Source organism: Protomyctophum bolini (genome assembly GCF_963924005.1).
Source record: "Protomyctophum bolini genome assembly, chromosome: 9".
Lineage (NCBI taxonomy): Eukaryota > Metazoa > Chordata > Actinopteri > Myctophiformes > Myctophidae > Protomyctophum > Protomyctophum bolini.
The window spans coordinates 41,982,609-42,003,250 of NC_137870.1; the positions used below are offsets into that span (position 1 = coordinate 41,982,609).

General features: G+C 44.2%; 1 protein-coding gene across 1 annotated transcript in view; it reads left to right on the top strand.

The window, feature by feature from the left end:
• Positions 1-20,642, top strand: part of LOC308321877 (CXADR-like membrane protein) — a gene marked incomplete at its 5' end in the record, with an annotated part of 35,828 nt that overhangs the window by 2,437 nt on the left and 12,749 nt on the right. Inside the window, 3 exons of the mRNA XM_080772973.1 lie at positions 4,334-4,538; positions 12,890-13,057; positions 17,143-17,265. Of these exons, the coding sequence (XP_080629099.1) occupies positions 4,334-4,538; positions 12,890-13,057; positions 17,143-17,265 (496 nt within the window). The remainder of the gene's footprint in view (positions 1-4,333; positions 4,539-12,889; positions 13,058-17,142; positions 17,266-20,642) is intronic.

Genomic DNA, 20,642 nt, shown 5'->3' on the forward strand with positions numbered 1-20,642 from the left:
CCTATTTTGGAGTAGTTTTAAATAAATTAAGGTATGGTGGCTGGGCTTTTTACAAAAAAAGCCCCCCCTTTAAATACTACACACATACATACATACAGTACATACATATCTACATGCATACATTTCAGAAGTTTTAGCAGTTTTTAAGGACCCACTTTTAGGCCAGTGCACCAGAGCAAACTCTTGCCTTTTTTTAAACCCTACCCATTTAACCAAATACATACAAACAGAATTACTTTTTGGTCTACTTGGCTCATAACATTAAAGATATGCATGTCACTGTTGACTTGAAGTCAAATAATTTCCATTCACTATAAGCCATTGCTCAGATAAAAAAAAATTAACATAACATATTGCTGACTCATATTCTTTGACTTATTGCGCTTTTTATTAGCAGTGAAGCATGCAGCTGTGGACTTGAAGTGTCTTTGCAACTTGCAATGTGCACTTGTGCATAAAACTTAAGACGTACTTCGCCACATTTTAGATTCAGTTCTGCAGAGAAAAACCTTGTCTGCTGACACACTGGGTTCAGGATGGCTACCATTGGCAGTTTGTCACACTCAGGAAGGATAGAGTTGGCTGAAATCCCAATGAGGAAATGTGCAGGCCTTTGAAATCGAAATATTAATTTTAGCCTATTTAATACTGTACTTAGGGGAATTACTTTCACCTGACGTTTGCCCTGGGAGACTTAAACAAAATGTTAACGGTATTAAAAAAACCTGGGAACTTGCCCTGTCTGAGTGATGCTGATTGATTTTAAACAGCAGCCAGAATGGTTATTATTGACTGAATGCCCCTAAGTTTGCCCTATAGGCTTCATGTTTTACTGCTGCTCTCAAAGGAACAATCTTGTTTCAAAATTCACTCAGTAATCATAAACCTCTGGCCATTTTTTACTTACTTATTTATAGCTGTCTCCGTGCCACTTCCCCGTGGTAAACCTTCTCTTATTTTGTATTACAGTTACGTGCAATTACAGTGAAGCCTATACATCTGATTAAATCAGCTATAGCAGCTGTTGTGAGAGCTCTCTGTCACTAGAGAAATACATTTCCTTTATTTTTGAGTTCATTTGTTAGAGCGCACAGCGATCTGTTCCTTGGCGTCTGGGATAATGAACAGTGGGAGGAAAGAGAAATGAGGGGAGAGGGAGAGGCACACGGAGAGGAAACAGAAGGGAGTTAAATTAAAGGAAAATAAGGGGTGAAAACAAGTGTAATGCTTTGATGCTTCTATGGGGGGGGTGGGAGGGGAGAGGGGCGGGCGGCACGTTGCGCTGAATATTTATCGGGTGAAGATAACATTGGCGGCGCCATTAATTAAAATCAAACGTTTGAAAATTTGATTAGGAAAAAGAGCCTGTTGCCCGTGGTGGAATGAATAAATCATTCTTTTGTTTTTCCGTGCGGCGCTCAAAGGCCGTGGTGAGAGGGAAGAGTGCAGCTTGTCAGCATTTAGCCTCTGTTAGCACAAGTGCACTATAGGGCCTACAGGCTAAGTGGCGCGCTGGGGTCTGCATGTCCAGAGGAAACATGGCTGTCACCCCAGACTAACATGCTAACGCTAATGCTACATGATAAAAGCGAAATATATGCTAGATAATTGTTCCTGGACTGCATGTCCTCAGTGATATGAATATCTCACTGAACCAACAAACTAGCTACAATGTTACATGCTAATGAAGCTCTCAGCTGTGGGCTGTCTTTCCTATGGCCATCTCTCTCTCTCTCTCTCTCTCTCTCTCTCTCTCTCTCTCTCTCTCTCACACACACACACACACACACACACACACACACACAAGCATATGTTCAGAATAAGCCCATAACGTACGGTATATAGCCACAAGCGGACCAAATCTAACACGTACGCCCCGACAGCCGTGAGTAGGATACGCTGCACTCGACATCCAAAATTCATGAAGGCAACAACAGAAGTGTGCCCACAGGCTGACGCATGCAAAACAGTACCCCCCGTGCGGTGCAGGTGCCAGGGCTGCATGTCGCTGTGTGTGCGCCAGTGGCAGCGGCACAGCTTATAGTACTGTGTGTGTGTGTGTGTGTGTGTGTGTGTGTGTGTGTGTGTGTGTGAGTGCGCGTGCGACGGTGCTTGTGCGGCATATGTTTGTGCGTGTGTGCCTTTATGTCTAGAAAGATACTATAGAGGTTGTTGGCTGGACGTGTGTGTGTGTGCGTGCGCGTGTGTTTTCCTGAGTGTGCACTGTACTACAGTAGCCTTTGCAAATGGCCATCGTCGTCACCTGTGGCCACAGGTGCCCCCATCCGTGTGTGTGTGTGTGTGTGTGTGTGTGTGTGTGTGTGTGTGTGTGTGTGTGTGTGTGTGTGTGTGTGTGTGTGTGTGTGTGTGTGTGTGTGTGTGGCGCTGATACACTGTGGCACCAGCGTTTAGCAGTCCCCCATCTGCAGGTGCTCACTAGCCCTGAGTAATAGGCCACTGTGACAGCTGTGTTGTTTGTGTTGAGAGAGAGAGAGAGAGAGAGAGAGAGAGAGAGAGAGGCTGGGGGGGGGGGGGGGGTTGGGGGGTTACAATGATGGAAAAGGAGAGAGGGGGGACATAAAAGTGAGAGAGGGAGCTTAATTGTGTGAGAATGGGAGGGAGGAGGAGAAACAAGGGCAGAATTTCTGCAATCATTTGCACGTTTTTATGATGTGCATAACTCTAGTAGCCACAGCCCCATAGAGACCCATTGTGAACCCGGACATGTTGAGTATACACCAAGGTTTTATGTTTTTTGCAAAACTAATGCTTGGAATGGATTCAGCATCATGAAAACCCCCCTAGTTTGACACATCACATGCTAGATAAAGCATGATGAGATTTTTTACATATTTTGCCTTCTATAGGTTGTTAATGGTATGGTCACATATTATGCCAATTATGAAAATTGCCCAACATAATGCAAGTTAACATCTGGCAGTTTCTACATGCTGGGGACCCATACTCAACATTTCTAACATAAAACGTTGGCGTACTCAACATGTCCGGGTTCACTTTTTTGGCTACTAGGCTATATGGCAGTATGGTAGAGGCACATGGGGAAACGGTCAAGAACTGAAGCTCACAGTCATTCATCAAAGGACCTTTGACCTTTTAGATCTCCCAATGATCTCCAAATTATTTCATGATTGCATAGATTGGATTGATAAAGTATATATCATCCACACTATAACCACAACCCCCTTGAAATCGTTTCCATTAATTTGTGTGGAGTCTGGAGACCCGCCTGCTAATGCACGGTTGGCTGCAGGAGTACAGCGTTGACACTTGACAGACAACCCCTTCAGCCAATCGGTGTGACAAAAAAAGGGACACCATGCTCAGTCTCCAACCTGTATTGAAATCGCTCATTTGTTAATTGCGTGGTCTTCTTTCCCTCAAGTTCGGTCATCAGTGTCTCTATGGCCTATTTTATTGCATATAGCTTTTTTTCTTTATTGCTTTATTGCTTTTATGGCCTGGGCCCGTATCGCTGCTTGCAGCTATATTTTACATAGTTTTTTTTCACCGTTGCAAAAGGTCATCAGTGGGGAAAAAAATAATATTACTTTATTAATCATCAACCAGTAGTTTCAGTAATACTAAACACTATACTGTCACTATCAGACCTCATGACCTCACTAAACTTTCATTGGGGAAGGAACGTGTGCAGCATGTAAAAAATGGCTACTCAGTTTAACAGTAAAAAAAAATGAAGCGTTCATTTGTCAACAAACAGGGTTTCTGCAGGCATAATAGTGTTTGTCAAATGGTGGATAATATGGTCTGGATATAGGCCATAACGTCAATATGTAGGAAATGGCTATAATGGCGCCATTGCCATGGTCTTGATAAGGGCTGATGATGGCTATTAAATCTTCTGATAACATCCGGAACCAAAATTAGCAGGGATCACCAGTGACAGGCTCTATATGGGGGGGGGGGGAACGACTATACATGGATGAAAAGATTTGGGAAAAAAGGTGAACATCACATTCAGGGCGGATCAAACGTGGGAACCCCTTTTGGTGTTTTAAGCATTGTGTTATACTATAACTATTGAAAAATAGCAGATCTACAAGCCCTGCTATGAGCTTGTAGCCTGTTGGCGGGCGGGGGGGGGGGGGGGGGGACACAAAACATATGTTCAGATGGGGGTTGGTGGTCAAATACATATAATTTGTGGGGTCCTCGACATTAAAGTGCGACCCACTACTGTTATTTTGGGGTCCTTTGACATGAAATAGTCTCAGAACAACTGAAACCGAAAACTCAGGTTTAAATGGACTTATAAGTAAAGGTAACCCCTCCCTCCCTCCCTCCCTCCCTCCAGATCATCACGTTCTTCGGGGGCCAGGTGTACACCAACGAGGCGACGGGCGCGGAGGCCAGCCGCCTGTCGTTCGCCGGGGAGTATCTGAACGGCGACGCCTCGCTGATGATCAGCGACCTGCTGCTCACCGACTCTGGGGAGTACTACTGCAAGGTGAAGACTGGGGGGAAATATCACTGGAGCCAGGTCAACCTCATTGTGCTGGGTGAGTGTGCACACACACACACACACACACAGTCACACACACACACACACACGCACGCACGCGCGCACACACACACACACATGCGCACGCGCATGCACAAGCACGGACGTGCATGTATATTTACACAGATGCGCGTACATATTCACTCACAAAGACAAACTAATAAGACACTGGAGGCAGACACGTGCACACGTTCACATGCATGAGCACGCACGCACACATGCACGGCACACATAAATACAAACACGCGTAGAGCAGACGGCTTGCAGAGACACAAATACACATTCACATCAGCACTCGCGCGTGCGCGCACACATACACATGCATACACATGCATGCACGCACGCTCGCACGCGCGCACACACACACACACACACACACACACACACACACACACAGGAGCTAATCAGGGAATCATTAGCCTGGCACATTTCCTCTGTCATGCCGACTTGATCTAATGATTCTATTTGATTCAGACGGCGTGATTTGATTTGGGTCATGCTGTTTTTTTTTTGGATTGGTTTCTTGATGAGGTGAGACCGGAGAAATGCGGTGGCGGCTAGGTCATGTTGTAGACCACAGAAATGATTTATTAACATAGCATGACCGTCGCACAGATTCTACCATCCATAGCACCTTGTAGCATAATGCACTGTTTGGACAGATTCTACCATCCATAGCACCTTGTAGCGTACTGCACTGTTTCACAGATTCTACCATCCATAGCACCTTGTAGCATAATGCACTGTTTGGACAGATTCTACCATCCATAGCACCTTGTAGCGTACTGCACTGTTTGGACAGATTCTACCATCCATAGCACCTTGTAGCATAATGCACTGTTTGGACAGATTCTACCATCCATAGCACCTTGTAGCGTACTGCACTGTTTCACAGATTCTACCATCCATAGCACCTTGTAGCATAATGCACTGTTTGGACAGATTCTACCATCCATAGCACCTTGTAGCGTACTGCACTGTTTCACAGATTCTACCATCCATAGCACCTTGTAGCATAATGCACTGTTTGGACAGATTCTACCATCCATAGCACCTTGTAGCGTACTGCACTGTTTCACAGATTCTACCATCCATAGCACCTTGTAGCATAATGCACTGTTTGGACAGATTCTACCATCCATAGCACCTTGTAGCGTACTGCACTGTTTCACAGATTCTACCATCCATAGCACCTTGTAGCATAATGCACTGTTTGGACAGATTCTACCATCCATAGCACCTTGTAGCGTACTGCACTGTTTCACAGATTCTACCATCCATAGCACCTTGTAGCATAATGCACTGTTTCACAGATTCTACCATCCATAGCACCTTGTAGCGTACTGCACTGTTTCACAGATTCTACCATCCATAGCACCTTGTAGCATAATGCACTGTTTCACAGATTCTACCATCCATAGCACCTTGTAGCATACTGCACTGTTTGGACAGATTCTACCATCCATAGCACCTTGTAGCATACTGCACTGTTTGGACAGATTCTACCATCCATAGCACCTTGTAGCTTATTGCACTGTTTGGACAGATTCTACCATCCATAGCACCTTGTAGCATACTGCACTGTTTGGACAGATTCTACCATCCATAGCACCTTGTAGCTTATTGCACTGTTTGGACAGATTCTACCATCCATAGCACCTTGTAGCTTATTGCACTGTTTGGACAGATTCTGCCATCCATAGCACCTTGTAGCTTATTGCACTGTTTCACAGATTCTACCATCCATAGCACCTTGTAGCTTATTGCACTTTTTGGACAGATTCTACCATCCATAGCACCTTGTAGCATACTGCACTGTTTGCACACAACAGCACACACCATTTAAAAGGATCCCTAGGCCTAAACTAAAAAGAAATAATATAAAAGCACCTTAAATATTTAATTTCTTTCATAAATAAAGAATCTTTCACTCAATAGGAACTGCTCCCGTCGCAAGTTGATGATGTCATATGTCTATGCCTAGCCCTATATGGAATCTATGGAATGCACAAAGTATTCAAAATATTGCTTTGATGCTCATATTATCCTTAAGAAGTATTAAGTTGTTTTTTTATTAGCATAATTATGCGTTCCATACATTCCATAGGGCTAGACCATATGGGCATCTGAGCAGTTCCTATTGAGTGAAAGATTCTCTACTTATGAAGGAAATACAATATTGAAGGTGTTTTTATGTTTTCATTTTAGTTGTAGAGGGCAAGTATAATTATTTTGGGCGTGAACCCCTTTTGGTGTTATGCTTTAGCTATTGAAAAATAGAAGACCTACGAGCTTGTAGGTCTGCTATTTTTGAAAAATCGAATAATGACGACTGACATAGAAACATAGCTTTTTCAGAAAACTGTCAGGATGTAGAAGACATTTTTAGAATCTGATCTCAGGTCAGCATATTAGCCAGGGATCCTTTATGGCTTTTAACAATGGGAATAGAATGATCTAAACCAGTGGTTCCCAAAATCTTTCAGGTCGAGACCATAAAAAAACATTTGCCTGGCTGGGACCCAAACTAGTGAAAATAGCCGCTCTACAAGCTAACAACGTGATGCTTTGCGCCGCGTTGTTAGCTTGTAGATCGGCTATTTTCACTACCTATTTTTCTTTTTTATTCATGGACTCTGTTAGATTTGTTTGTTTGAAAATGTATAAAACAGTGATCTAAACCAAAACAATCATTCAATAGTACTTAATGACTTGTTATATAGCCTCTGAGTAACTACAGGGAATGGAAATCCCAATCACCCTGCAGTGCTCAATATAAGTTCTGTAGAATATACCCCATCATTCCGTGCAAGGCAGCGGCACCACCTCACATCTAAAAATAGAATTTTGGTTCTGGTTAATGAATTCAGTTGCTCAAAGAAAAAGAGAAAGAAAGGAATTATCTTTGGCGGTTGTCTGCGGAGGATCATTATCACCCCCTGCATGTTGTAAAATTGAACAGACTAATGTATTTGTAGGCAATCTCACATTGTAATACGCCGGCTAGAGGAATAAGGTGAGCTAGCTCACAAACGTAGTTTTAACTGGCTCAGTGGTTAAAAACAAAGACAAACGTGTCTCTGTCTCTGCAGCACACGTCAAAGCAACCAACGACCTTGAAGGACAGGAGAGAGAGAGAGAGAGAGAGAGAGACAGAGAAAGAGAGACAGAGACAGAGAGAGAGAGAGAGAGAGAGGAAGTAACAGCCCTACAACAAAGGGCTGTGCCGTGTCGTCCGGTGGGAGGAGTGCGTGATTGTTCTCAATGTCAGAAAGTGAAGCGATTTATTAAAACATCATGGGAGATTAGTCCAAACGCACGCTTATTGGTTCTCTCTAACGGAACAGTCTCTTAATCCTCTCACTCTCTCCCTCACTTCTCTCCGCCCACTCTCTCCACAAAGACATTTCAGTGAGTTAGTGCCTCGATTTTTACAAATTGCCCTCAGCTTTGCGGTGACACTTTCGATTTTGAGAGAGCCGAACATTTGCATTTTTCTCCCGCCCCCCCCCCCCCCCCCCCCCGCGCTAAGATAATGGCTTGGCAGTCGAGCTGGCGGCTGGCCTGGCATAAGACAGTCTGTGTGTGTGTGTGTGTGTGTGTGTGTGTGTGTGTGTGTGTGTGTGTGTGTGTGTGTGTGTGTGTGTGTGTGTGTGTGTGTGTGTTGGTGTGTGTGTGATTGCTTGTGTTGTGTGTGTTGTCTAGTGTTTATGCACAGGACATTCCATGGTGTAGAGAGAGCGTGCGTGCGTGCGTGCGTACGTATGCTTATTTATATTCGTATATGCATGTTGTGTGTGTGGGTGTGTGTGTGTGTGTGTGCTCCTGCTGTATTTTAGACCTAAGTGACCCTGACAGTCTTTCTGCTCCCTCTCATTACATCCCTTACTGAGCACCACGCCATAGCACTTTACACCCCTGGGAGATGGATCGCTGAGGTGGAGCGCCACACCTATACCATCAGCTCCCAGTACTTCACACCTATACCATCAGCTCCCAGTACTTCACACCTATACCATCAGCTCCCAGTACTTCACACCTATACCATCAGCTCCCAGTACTTCACACCTATACCATCAGCTCCCAGTACTTCCCACCTATACCATCAGCTCCCAGTACTTCCCACCTATACCATCAGCTCCCAGTACTTCACACCTATACCATCAGCTCCCAGTACTTCACACCTATACCATCAGCTCCCAGTACTTCCCACCTATACCATCAGCTCCCAGTACTTCCCACCTATACCATCAGCTCCCAGTACTTCACACCTATACCATCAGCTCCCAGTACTTCACACCTATACCATCAGCTCCCAGTACTTCACACCTATACCATCAGCTCCCAGTACTTCACACCTATACCATCAGCTCCCAGTACTTCACACCTATACCATCAGCTCCCAGTACTTCCCACCTATACCATCAGCTCCCAGTACTTCCCACCTATACCATCAGCTCCCAGTACTTCACACCTATACCATCAGCTCCCAGTACTTCACACCTATACCATCAGCTCCCAGTACTTCCCACCTATACCATCAGCTCCCAGTACTTCCCACCTATACCATCAGCTCCCAGTACTTCCCACCTATACCATCAGCTCCCAGTACTTCACACCTATACCATCAGCTCCCAGTACTTCACACCTATACCATCAGCTCCCAGTACTTCCCACCTATACCATCAGCTCCCAGTACTTCCCACCTATACCATCAGCTCCCAGTACTTCCCACCTATACCATCAGCTCCCAGTACTTCACACCTATACCATCAGCTCCCAGTACTTCACACCTATACCATCAGCTCCCAGTACTTCACACCTATACCATCAGCTCCCAGTACTTCCCGCACGACTTGCTGCGCTACTCATATGCTGAGTTGGCGGTATACCCGGGATCGAACCCATGAACTTGTGGTCCAAAGGCGAGAGCTCTACCGACTGAGCTATACCCAGACACAAAACAGTGGTGGAAAAAAGTACATTTACTCAAGTACTGTACTTCACTCAAGATTTTGAATTGTTAACTTTGTATCTGGATATACTGCCAAATTGCTTAATAAGCTCCATAAGCCCTGGTATTGACTGTTCCAGATTTTTTTAGAAAAAGAATCACGTCATCAGCATATAAAGCTGATGATGATCAAACCCTCGTAACCGCTACAGCAAAAGGCTCTATTGCGATTAAAAACAAAAGGGGACATCCTTGTCTGCAGCCCCTACCTATCCTTATCTGTTTTGATACAATATTATTGGTGATTACCTCTGCATATGGGTTGTTGTGCAAGAGTTTAACCCACCTACGCTCCAAAAGTTTAAACAAGTAAGCTGGCCATTCCACCCTATAGAATGCCCTTTCCACGTCCAGTGGTAATAAGGCAGTATCTGGGGGAAGCACCCTATGATCCGAGGTGCGCTGGGGGTCGGGAGAGGGTGGGTGGTTAGGTTTAGGTGTCTGCCCCGGGGGAGGTTAGGGTTAGGGTGAGGGTTTGAGGTAGGTTGTCCAGCGGACCAATGGACCGTCGGCATATTGACGCGGACCCAGTATCTGGCGCATGCTCGTTTCGTGTTTTGAGCAGATCTGCCGTTGATTCAGGCGACAACTTCTGCGTCACACGCTGCCCATCTTAAAGGACCCCATGTCTTAATTTAACAGTGAACGAGCTAGAATCCAAGCTGACATGAACACATACATTAGGCGTACCGTGTTGGTTTTGCCATTAATCAATAAACCCTATACAATTTGTCTGGGGTCTATACTATACTAAATCTCTGAAAGTCTACAAGCTAATCTACAAGCTTATGTAAGATATTTTTTGCCAAATGTTCGCCTATTATGACATAGGCCTATAGGGCCTATAGTGGGTTTTATGTGATTTGTGAAGAGAACGTGAGAAATAAGAATAACTAGAACTGCACTTTGTCAAGTGTCAGAGCACGCAAGTACTGTAGTGCCTACAAGCAAGCAGGCACTCGACAGAGGTGCTCTATGTATATGTAATTTTTAAGTTGATTAGCGGTATACTGTGGTTACTTTGCGATATATTTTAGTTCCGGGAGGATTAAAGGTAATGCCCCTATGTATACATGTATGTAATCTGACACCACTGCCATATCAAGCACAAGTATTATGCTGGCACGGCGCATTCACATCAAACATCGCATCAAACATCAACACCCCACATAAAAACAACACATAGCACATAACACCAAGACGATACAAAAACATGAGATCCCCACTGTACACAGAACCATCCCATCATACATACATCATACATCATACATCATACATAATTTTGTATGAGATCAAATCAAATGAAAAATCTTTTAAACATGGAGAGATGAATAAATCAATATAAATAGGAGTGCGTTTGCCAGGATGTAAGTTTGTGTTCATAGACATAAAAAGAGGAGAGAGAGAGAGTATCTGTTGCTTTTACTGATGGAAAGCACATGTTCAACATTTGGACAGGGAATATGCTATTAGATAACCTAATAAATTCAAGTAATAACTTTGAATCTACATTACTAGGCTGATGCCTGTCGGGAATGATGGCTGTTGGGAAGGATGCCCGTTGGGAACGATGCCCTTTGGGAGCGCATGCCCCTCCAGTTATGCAACCCATTGTACCCAATACCCATTGTATAGTACTTGTACATTGTAGTACAATTTGTATAGTACAAGTGGAAAACCTTAGTGCAGTACCCATTGTCATATAGTAAGTATAGGTGGAGGCCGGTTGGCGGTCTATGGAGTTAGTATTACGTCATATTGATTACTCTAGATAAACAGCTTCATACTGAATCAGAATCAACTTTATTGTCACATCACAGTTTTACAGGGTTTTTTTTGCATAGTTCCCATCATGTCACAGATAAAAAAATCACACTTGTGTGAAGTGAGGGGCGCTCTTATCATCATACATCATCATACATCACATTCCGTACATCACATTCCGTACATCACAGCTGGGCATAGGAGGGGCTAGTGCCCCTCAAAAACAAAGACAGGGAAGAAGAGAGGAGAGGGGCAGTAAGGAGATCAAAAGAAAGAAATATGTACAAGCTTTTGCCACAAAGGGTGCAACCAAAAGGTCTCTTAGCTTATTTACAAGCTTTGCTAAAAACTGTACAACCAAAGGGTCTATTGGCCAAAAAGAATACTGTAGAATAGATACAGTAGATATAGAATAAGGATAAATCCATTCAAAAACATTGTTAACCACAATCCAGTCGATATAGAACACCTACAACACCTTGCAGTTATGTTAATGTAATCAACAAACAACATGATGAACAGATGCGAAGACTGAATTAGTGGACTTATAGTACATTCCTGTACTACTAGAAAATATGTCCATATACTCGTAAAATCACCTAGTGCAAAAAACAACATCCATAAATGTATAAATCATCCCATAAATTCAGTCTCTTTTGTTGTTTTGTTGTTTTGGATCTTCTCTCTCTAGACTTGTTTCTTTTCATTCATAATGATTCATATGAATTGGTCTCTGGACACAGACTACTAGGATGTATGTACCGAATATATTACCGAACATTGACATTATGCTAGTTAGGATAACTGTTGATATACTGTTCATATTACATACATTTGATAGATGCACATAGTCTTATTATATATATATATATATATATTTATTGATAGGCTGCATTTATTCCTTCATAATTTGTTGTTGACTTGCTATTGACATATCATGCATTCATACACTCATTGTTGATAAACATACACATACATACACATTATATATGTCTTTAATGTGAGACTGTACATATGTCTTTGGGTGGAAATAAACTATATAAACTACATTTTATATCTCTTGGTTTGCTTTTGACATTTGCTCGTATACCTGTGCCTCCAGGGAAGAACAAAGTGATGTTATATTATAACAATATTTGACCTAATCTCCTGCTTGCACTTGTATTACATCAGTGTGAGTTGAAAGTGTGGCAGAATATGCTCTGAATCTGAGTATGTCATCATTCAGATTTTAGTCGCCGTACTTACGGTGGGGTTCCATTCCTTTCTGCCGGCCTGACACACATAGGTACCTCTAGGTATTTAAAAGTACCTGGGTACCTATGGAAGTCACACCTCTGATGGGTGTGGTTTAGTCTTAAGGGGTGTGTTCTTTTCACCCACTGTGTAATATAATAAAAAGACAGTAGGTGGCAGTAGGGCAGTAGGACAGAGGCCAGTGCAACTATACAGCTTGCAAATTTAATGAAAATTTGAAGGGATGTGCCAGGGACCCCCCATTTTGGGCGATGACAGATCGCTGATGACAGAATGGTTCTGGTTCTGACTCTTATATGATCTTGTTCCCACAGTAAAGCCCTCCAAGCCGAAGTGCTGGATGGACGGCAAGCTTCTGGAGGGCAGTGACGTCAAGCTGGGATGCAAGTCCAGCGACGGCTCGGACCCCATCAACTACAAGTGGGAGCGAGTGCTGGACAAGGGCAAGAGTCTGGGCAAACTGCCAAACCTGGCACTCATAGGTAAAGCAATGACACCAGCAGCATGCAGATTTGAGTTAAATGTTTATATCTGTGGTCTCTATATACCTGTGTATATATACAGTATAAATGATAAAGGGTGCATTTATATAGCGCTTTTATCCCAAGAGCTTTACATAGATTGTGCATTATTACATTCACCCATTCGCGCCACACACATGCATACACCGATGGCAGAGGAAACCATGCAAGGGGCCGCAACCTGCACTTCGGGATAAATAGGCGTTCAAGAGTCTTGCTCAAGGACACTTCGACACTCACTCTGGGGGGGAGCCTGAAATTGAACTGGGAACCTTTGAGTTTCATCCAGCCACTCTACCCTTGGGGCCTATATATTCTTTTGTCTTTTTGTTACCGTTATTCTATGAAGGGCTTTGCTGAGCATGCATGTTCTTTTTATAGCAACAGCCTGCTTCACATCCATACAGTACAGTTGCACCCATTCACACCTGGGATGGGAGCTTGGCTGTAGTATATACAATACATACAGACCATTTTCTAATTCATGTATTTGACAGGGACAAAGCTCATTAATCAACGTGTCAGTTTTCACCTCAATTTAAATGTGGCCAGAGTTAGCCAAAGCTAAATTTCATCTGTAGTCCCTGTCGGCTGCTGAGCATGTTCACTGGAGCAAGCCGGTGTTTAGTGCCTCGCTCAAGGGCACTTTAGAAGTGGGAGGGGGACGTTTTTAATTTCCCATAGCATACTTGCAGAGTCTCAAGTCTAACTTTTCTAATGTGTTTCCCCCAATTTGAGAGGAAACTAGAAAAAGTGCCCCTCGGGGGACACAGGTCTCCACCAGGTCAGGTGAGGTTATTGTGGCCTCCTGGTGGCACTATAACATGACAATGTGAAAAGGGTGGGATTTATTCCTCAGACTTTAGGAAATACACAGGGAAGACATACCACATTTGAATATTCTAACCACACCTGGGGTACAGTAATATAATGTTAACTCCATAGGTAAGTACTTAAGGCAACTAAACTATCTCATTAAAGTACTGAGGAGACATCCGTGTGTCATGTTAGCATGAATTCTATCCGCACTGCGCTCTATCTGATCTCGTCATTGGTCCGTGAAGTCTCCTCAGTAATTATCTCGCAGAACACACCTGCAAAGAGTTAGCACCGTCTTGCTTCCTAATAACATTGGATTGGCAGTGGCCTTGAGGTACAGTAGGCTATATGCCTCCATCCCAATCATGCTTTTTCTTTACCACCTCCTGGCATGCTTTATTTATAACCACTAACCACAACCAAACAACTCTATTATGGGCTCCATTTTCGTCACCGCTAAACCCCTTATCCCTAAACTTCTTTGCCTTTTTTTTTCTTTTTACTATTTTGCAAAACATTTTTCAATAGTTAAAATGGCCAGTCTACAAGCTCACAGCGTGTCAATGTAGATTTGCTAGTTGAACTATTCAAAAATGTTTTTCAAAAAATGTAAAAGAAGGCAAAGAAGTTTAGGGATAAGGGGTTTAGCGGTGACGAAAATGGAACCCTACAGTATATACTATAGTAATGGAGTTATATATTTTTACATCATTTATATTTAAACTTTCGACTTTTCGTTGTATGCTCAGTGTATGCTTTGTGTGCAATGACAAATAAAAGTCTATTCTATTCTATTCTATGATTAGTGAGCCGAAAAGGACTCATTCTCCTGCCCAAGGTCTCTTTGACACATGTGGATGGTATGAGGATTGACATTTTTGAGTGGTGCCAGCCACTCTAATGCACAGCTTTGTCTGTCTGTGTCTGTCCTTATGTATGTCATGAGGACGGAACACCGCAACACCGCCAGGGCACGCCGGGTGGCACTGTAAAGGGCTTCAGTACCGCTGTTGAGGTTAACACTGACCACTATACCTAGAACAATAGTGGCACAGTACAGTACAGAGTACAGTACACACACACAGCACCGCTCAGTTCAGACGGGTCTGATTATTATTATTTTAAAATCACAATGCGGAATCTGCACTCGGGCTGGTAAAGGCAAATGCTTCTACTTTTCCGTCTTAATAAAAACAAACAAAGATCCTGTAACCTTAATGTCAAAAGTTTTTGTCTAATCTTGTCTCCGTCTCCTGTCTGTCCACACAATGCTTGATGGCACATAGTCCAGACAGAAAGACCTTCAAATTAATGACCTCTATGAAACAACACCTGTTCGGCCTAATTAGTTTTCATTGGATGATAACACACGGCGTCAGCAGCCATTATTCATGGGGTCTGTTGAAAGGTATAATGCCACGTGCCTGTCGCCTGCTACGGATGACTGAGCGTCCCATGAGGCCATGCGGCTCCATCCCTGTCTCAAACAAACTCCCTGCTCCGCGCGATACGGGGCTCCTCTCCTCCTAAATCAACATTCCATCATTGTCTCTCTCTCTCTCTTTCTCTCTCTCGTGCGTGCATGCGTGTGTGTATTCTCTCTCTCTCTCTCTCTCTCTCTCTCTCTCTCTCTCTCTCTCTCTCTCTCTCTCTCTCTCAGGGCCAGCGCTTTACTAGGCATTTTGTGCCCAGGAACTCATTTGTCTCATTCAGGAGCGCCAACCTTTTAAATGCACTTTTGTTGCCGTCATAAAGTGTGCCTATCTCTCCTTTATGCATAATATGCATCTAATGGGAGGACATAATGAGAAGCTTGCTGTGTCAGTAAATGCAGATAGGGGACAGATTGCCTCTCAAAGACGTGCAGAGATAATCAAGACATAATCAAAATGCTAGCCTAAAGATTAAGCAGTTGCACAATAATTACTTGAAGAACACCCTGCACTAGCTGTTCCCATGACAGCCCACTGAGCCAGTCAAGCTCTGTGTTCACTAGCCTATACTATGTGCACTATATGTGTACTAAAAGCACAACTCTGTTTTAAAATGTGCTCTATGAATACAGTTGGATTGGATTGGATTGGATGTGGCATCCGTATAAATAATACAATCTAGAGACACACCTGCGGGATATCACAGCACACACCACCGTCTTGAAGGTGAATGATAAAAACAAGATTCAGAAGATCACTAAAGTTCACTAAAAACAGGAATACATATCCAGAAACAGAAAACACATAAATGAACAATTTTATTGTATCTGCAGTAGGAAATCACCATATCCTGAAAAATGAAAAATAAATCACTTGGAGTTGCTGTTGGTGTTCAAGTTACATTTCATCAATGCAGAATGAAGATCTGTTTGAGGGCTCCGTATTCCTCCAGTATACTACTGCACCTTTTAAGCTCTCTTTCAAATGCTGAGTGCGACTAGAAGGCGGTCCCTCCCATGCGCTGATTGTGTAATTAGATCCTGCTTCGGTAAATCAGATGTTAATTCCAGGCACCTCACGAGCACAATTTGCGCTTACGGAGCAGGGGCAATTTGTGCTTGCACTGTATTTGTACATAAATATACATAAAACAGGGCTTTTATCCCTTATTTCCCTGGCTTGCTCTCTCCAGTTCCCATTTCCTTCTTTCTGTTTCCCCGTCTCACACATTAATTTCTCTACCTCGGCTTCTCTCTCTCTCTCTCTCTCTCTCTCTCTCTCTCTCTCTCTCTCTCTCTCTCTCTCTCTCTCTCTCTCTCTCTCTCTCTCTCCATCTTCTGTCTCCATCTCCATCTTAAGAGCTTTTTCCTACTTGCCTGTCGTCCCTTGCCTTCTGTGACTATAAATTTATATTTGCCATAAATTCTCTGTCCGCCTGTCACTTTCACACCAGCCATCCACCTGTGTGTGTGAGACAGGGAGTAGATAATAAAAATCACACCCGTGTGAAGTGAGGGGCGCTTCGCGTTGCCACAAATTTACGTCATATTATTTGGCGGACATTTTACCTAATTTCTCCTTTCATTATTGTCAATGGCAAATATTGAGACGTGCGGGGACAAAAGCTGTATATAAGGAGGGTCTAGCGCCCCTCAAAGATGCAGGAATAGTGTGCAAAAACACACTGTACCCAACGACGCCCAGGTGTGTGTTTTTTAAGCAGCTCGGCGCTATGTCTGTCATTCCGTTCCTCCATACACACTAAAGTGAAATCCATTTGTCTCCCCCGTGCAGACCTGAAGAACCCCGAGCTCGTGACCCTGAGGAACCTCACCATGGACAGCACAGGTGTGTACAGGTGCACGGCCAGCAACGACGTGGGAGAGGAGAACTGCGTCGTCGAGGTCACCATGCAACGTGAGTGTGCGTATTCTATACGTCCACGTCTACGTGTTCGTTGTGTTCGTGTGTGTGTGTGTGTGTGTGTTCGTTTGTTTGTTTGTTTGTGTTTGTGTGTGTGTTGGTTTGAAGGGTGTGTGTGTGTGTGTGTGTGGGGGGGGGGGGGGGGGGGTTGCCACATTGAAGGTGCCACATTGATTGATGGATGTAGTTTCTACCACTCTCAGCTGAAAATACTGTTATTAACCCCCTCTCTGCCTTTCCACATAACCCACCCACCCCAAACACACACACACACACACACACACACACACACACGCGTGTGCGCGCGCACACACACACACACACACACACACACACACACACACACACACAGACACTGCTGAGTGCTATACGGCACCAGGGAACGCAGCAAATCCTCAAACCGTCACCACTCGGTCACCACCTCGTCTGCGACAGCTGTGTTTCAATGTCACGGTAATAGATTTCCTAGACGTTTCAGGGTGTCAGTCAGTGGCAGCTAGGGGACAGGGTGAGGTGAGGTGAGCTATAGGGGACAGGGTGAGGTGAGGTGAGCTATAGGGGACAGGGTGAGGTGAGGTGAGCTATAGGGGACAGGGTGAGGTGAGCTATAGGGGACAGGGTGAGGTGAGCTATAGGGGACAGGGTGAGGTGAGCTATAGGGGACAGGGTGAGGTGAGGTGAGCTATAGGGGACAGGGTGAGGTGAGCTATAGGGGACAGGGTGAGGTGAGGTGAGCTATAGGGGACAGGGTGAGGTGAGCTATAGGGGACAGGGTGAGGTGAGCTATAGGGGACAGGGTGAGGTGAGCTGAGCTAGGGGGACAGGGTGAGGTGAGCTGAGCTATAGGGGACAGGGTGAGGTGAGCTGAGCTATAGGGGACAGGGTGAGGTGAGCTATAGGGGACAGGGTGAGGTGAGGTGAGCTATAGGGGACAGGGTGAGGTGAGCTATAGGGGACAGGGTGAGGTGAGGTGAGCTATAGAGGACAGGGTGAGGTGAGCTATAGGGGACAGGGTGAGGTGAGCTATAGGGGACAGGGTGAGGTGAGGTGAGCTATAGAGGACAGGGTGAGGTGAGCTATAGGGGACAGGGTGAGGTGAGGTGAGCTATAGGGGACAGGGTGAGGTGAGCTATAGGGGACAGGGTGAGGTGAGGTGAGCTATAGAGGACAGGGTGAGGTGAGCTATAGGGGACAGGGTGAGGTGAGGTGAGCTATAGAGGACAGGGTGAGGTGAGCTGAGCTATAGGCGACAGGGTGAGGTGAGGTGAGCTGTTGGGGAAAATGACTCTTCTTGCAGCTCAGCAGAAATAATGTATTTCCTGTGGTTTTCAAACTTTTTCATATCAAGGTCCATTATTTATTCTGCATTTGAGCCACGGACCCCCTATTTGATGAGATTTAGCCTCTCACACTCAAAACTCAAGGTAGATATTTTGTTATTGCTAAGATTTTGTCCACAATTCCATGCTTTATCGATGCGGTACCATAGGAGAGATAACGGGAAAACATTATCAAAATAACATTGTAAATTAAGTAATGCAGTAATTTTTAACAATAATTAACTCTTGAGAGCATAAAATAAAAAATATATATACTTTTGGAAAGTATAAAATTATGAAATGTGTTAATGATTTATTTGCATATTCAAGTTATTTACTATAAACAGAGAAATTAAATGTGTATTCTGTTCAAATGTTCAACACAAAAACAATTAAGTCGTTAAAAAAATATATATATATTATTATCGGTACCTTTATTTCGCTTCCGTTAGCTTCCGTTGCTAGCCTCCCGTTGTAGAAATGGCCTACATGATAATTCACGGTAGGGGAGACTGGGGTAATGTGAGACACTTTTTACATTTGCTCCACTGTAGGCGAGCTAAAATGATATATCAGTCAAATGTACATATTTCCCATTCATTTGGGATGTTTCCTATAAATGGAAATGATTAGAATGAATCCAAGACAAAGGGCAGTGAAAATATGATTGTTTTAAAAAAAAGTGGTCAGGTGTCTCACTTTACCCCAGGGCTGGGGTAAAGTGAGACAGACCAGAAAAATCAATGGGGTAAAGTGAACCACTTATTCTTTTCACTTTAAAATTACCATAAAACACTTGTTTTAACAGTTAGAACACTGACAGCTAGCTTGACAACCACACATTCCAGAACTAATGTCAGACTAGTAACAGAACATGGGAATTGGTCATTAAACACATTTTCTTTCTAAACACTTGAAAGTAAGGGCCGAGTCATACTCCTATTTGACCGCTGTTTCGGCGCTGTAGTGGCGAAATGATTTCAGCTCGTCAGAAATTTTCAGTAGCACCGAAGAGCCGACTTTAGGACGGTACCTGCCCCCCCCCCCGAACCTCAAATGACGTCAAATTGTAGGCTCTACAGCGCCGAACCGACTTTTATTCGGCTCTAAAATAGGAGTATGAATCGGCCCTAAGTCTGAACAAAATCAAAGACAACATTCTGTAATTCAAAATGTTTTAATTAACATTCAAATGATTAGAACACAACACACACGCACAGACTTCACATCCCTACAAAAAGCAACACTTGCAAAAAGAGATAAACATTTCTCTTGGTCGAAGTTTCCCCCCATTTAACCCATTAAGACCGGGAATGTATCTGTGTCACTTTAGCATAGTAGACAGCAATTGGGTTCGGAACACTTGACCCTTAGAGCAGGCTAGTAGGGGCTCAGCACCATCAGAACCAGCTAGAACAGCTACAACTAGGCCTACTCTACATTCCAGCCCTGAAGGTTACAGTTTGTAAATACATCAACGATGTGATTATAATCCATTTCTAATGGATGAAGCCTTGGCCTATAAGAGAGGTCATCAGGTGGTCTCCAAACGTCTTAGAGTGTTTCAACCCTCAACAACTACACTCTCCAGTTGGCGGGTCAGCAGTGATTTAGTCACTGCCCCTCTCCTCCAGGCCCCCAGCTATAGACAAATCTGTGGAGGGGCGCCCCGGGCACAGCCATCACCGAGGTGAAACCAGCTATAGCATTGGCCACACCCGGCCAACAGGGAACGCAGTGACCTGCTGGCCAGGTGCAGCAAACCAGTGCTGACCACACTCCAGCGACCACCTCGCCCAGGGAACCCCCCGAAGATCCGCCCACTGTCCTTTCTGTCATGCCTGAACCAACGGCCTTGTGTGTTCTTGGGGGTCTGCAGGCACTGAGGTCTCTAGGACTATGGTTTGCCTCATGCCTAGGGTTCTCCTTCATCTCACCAGACTGTGCGGTGTGCATGTGTCCATCCTTGTCCAGTGTCCACACTTAGCCTTACTCTGGTGTATGGACCACACCCCAGCGACCACCTCGCCCAGGGAACCCCCCGAAGATCCG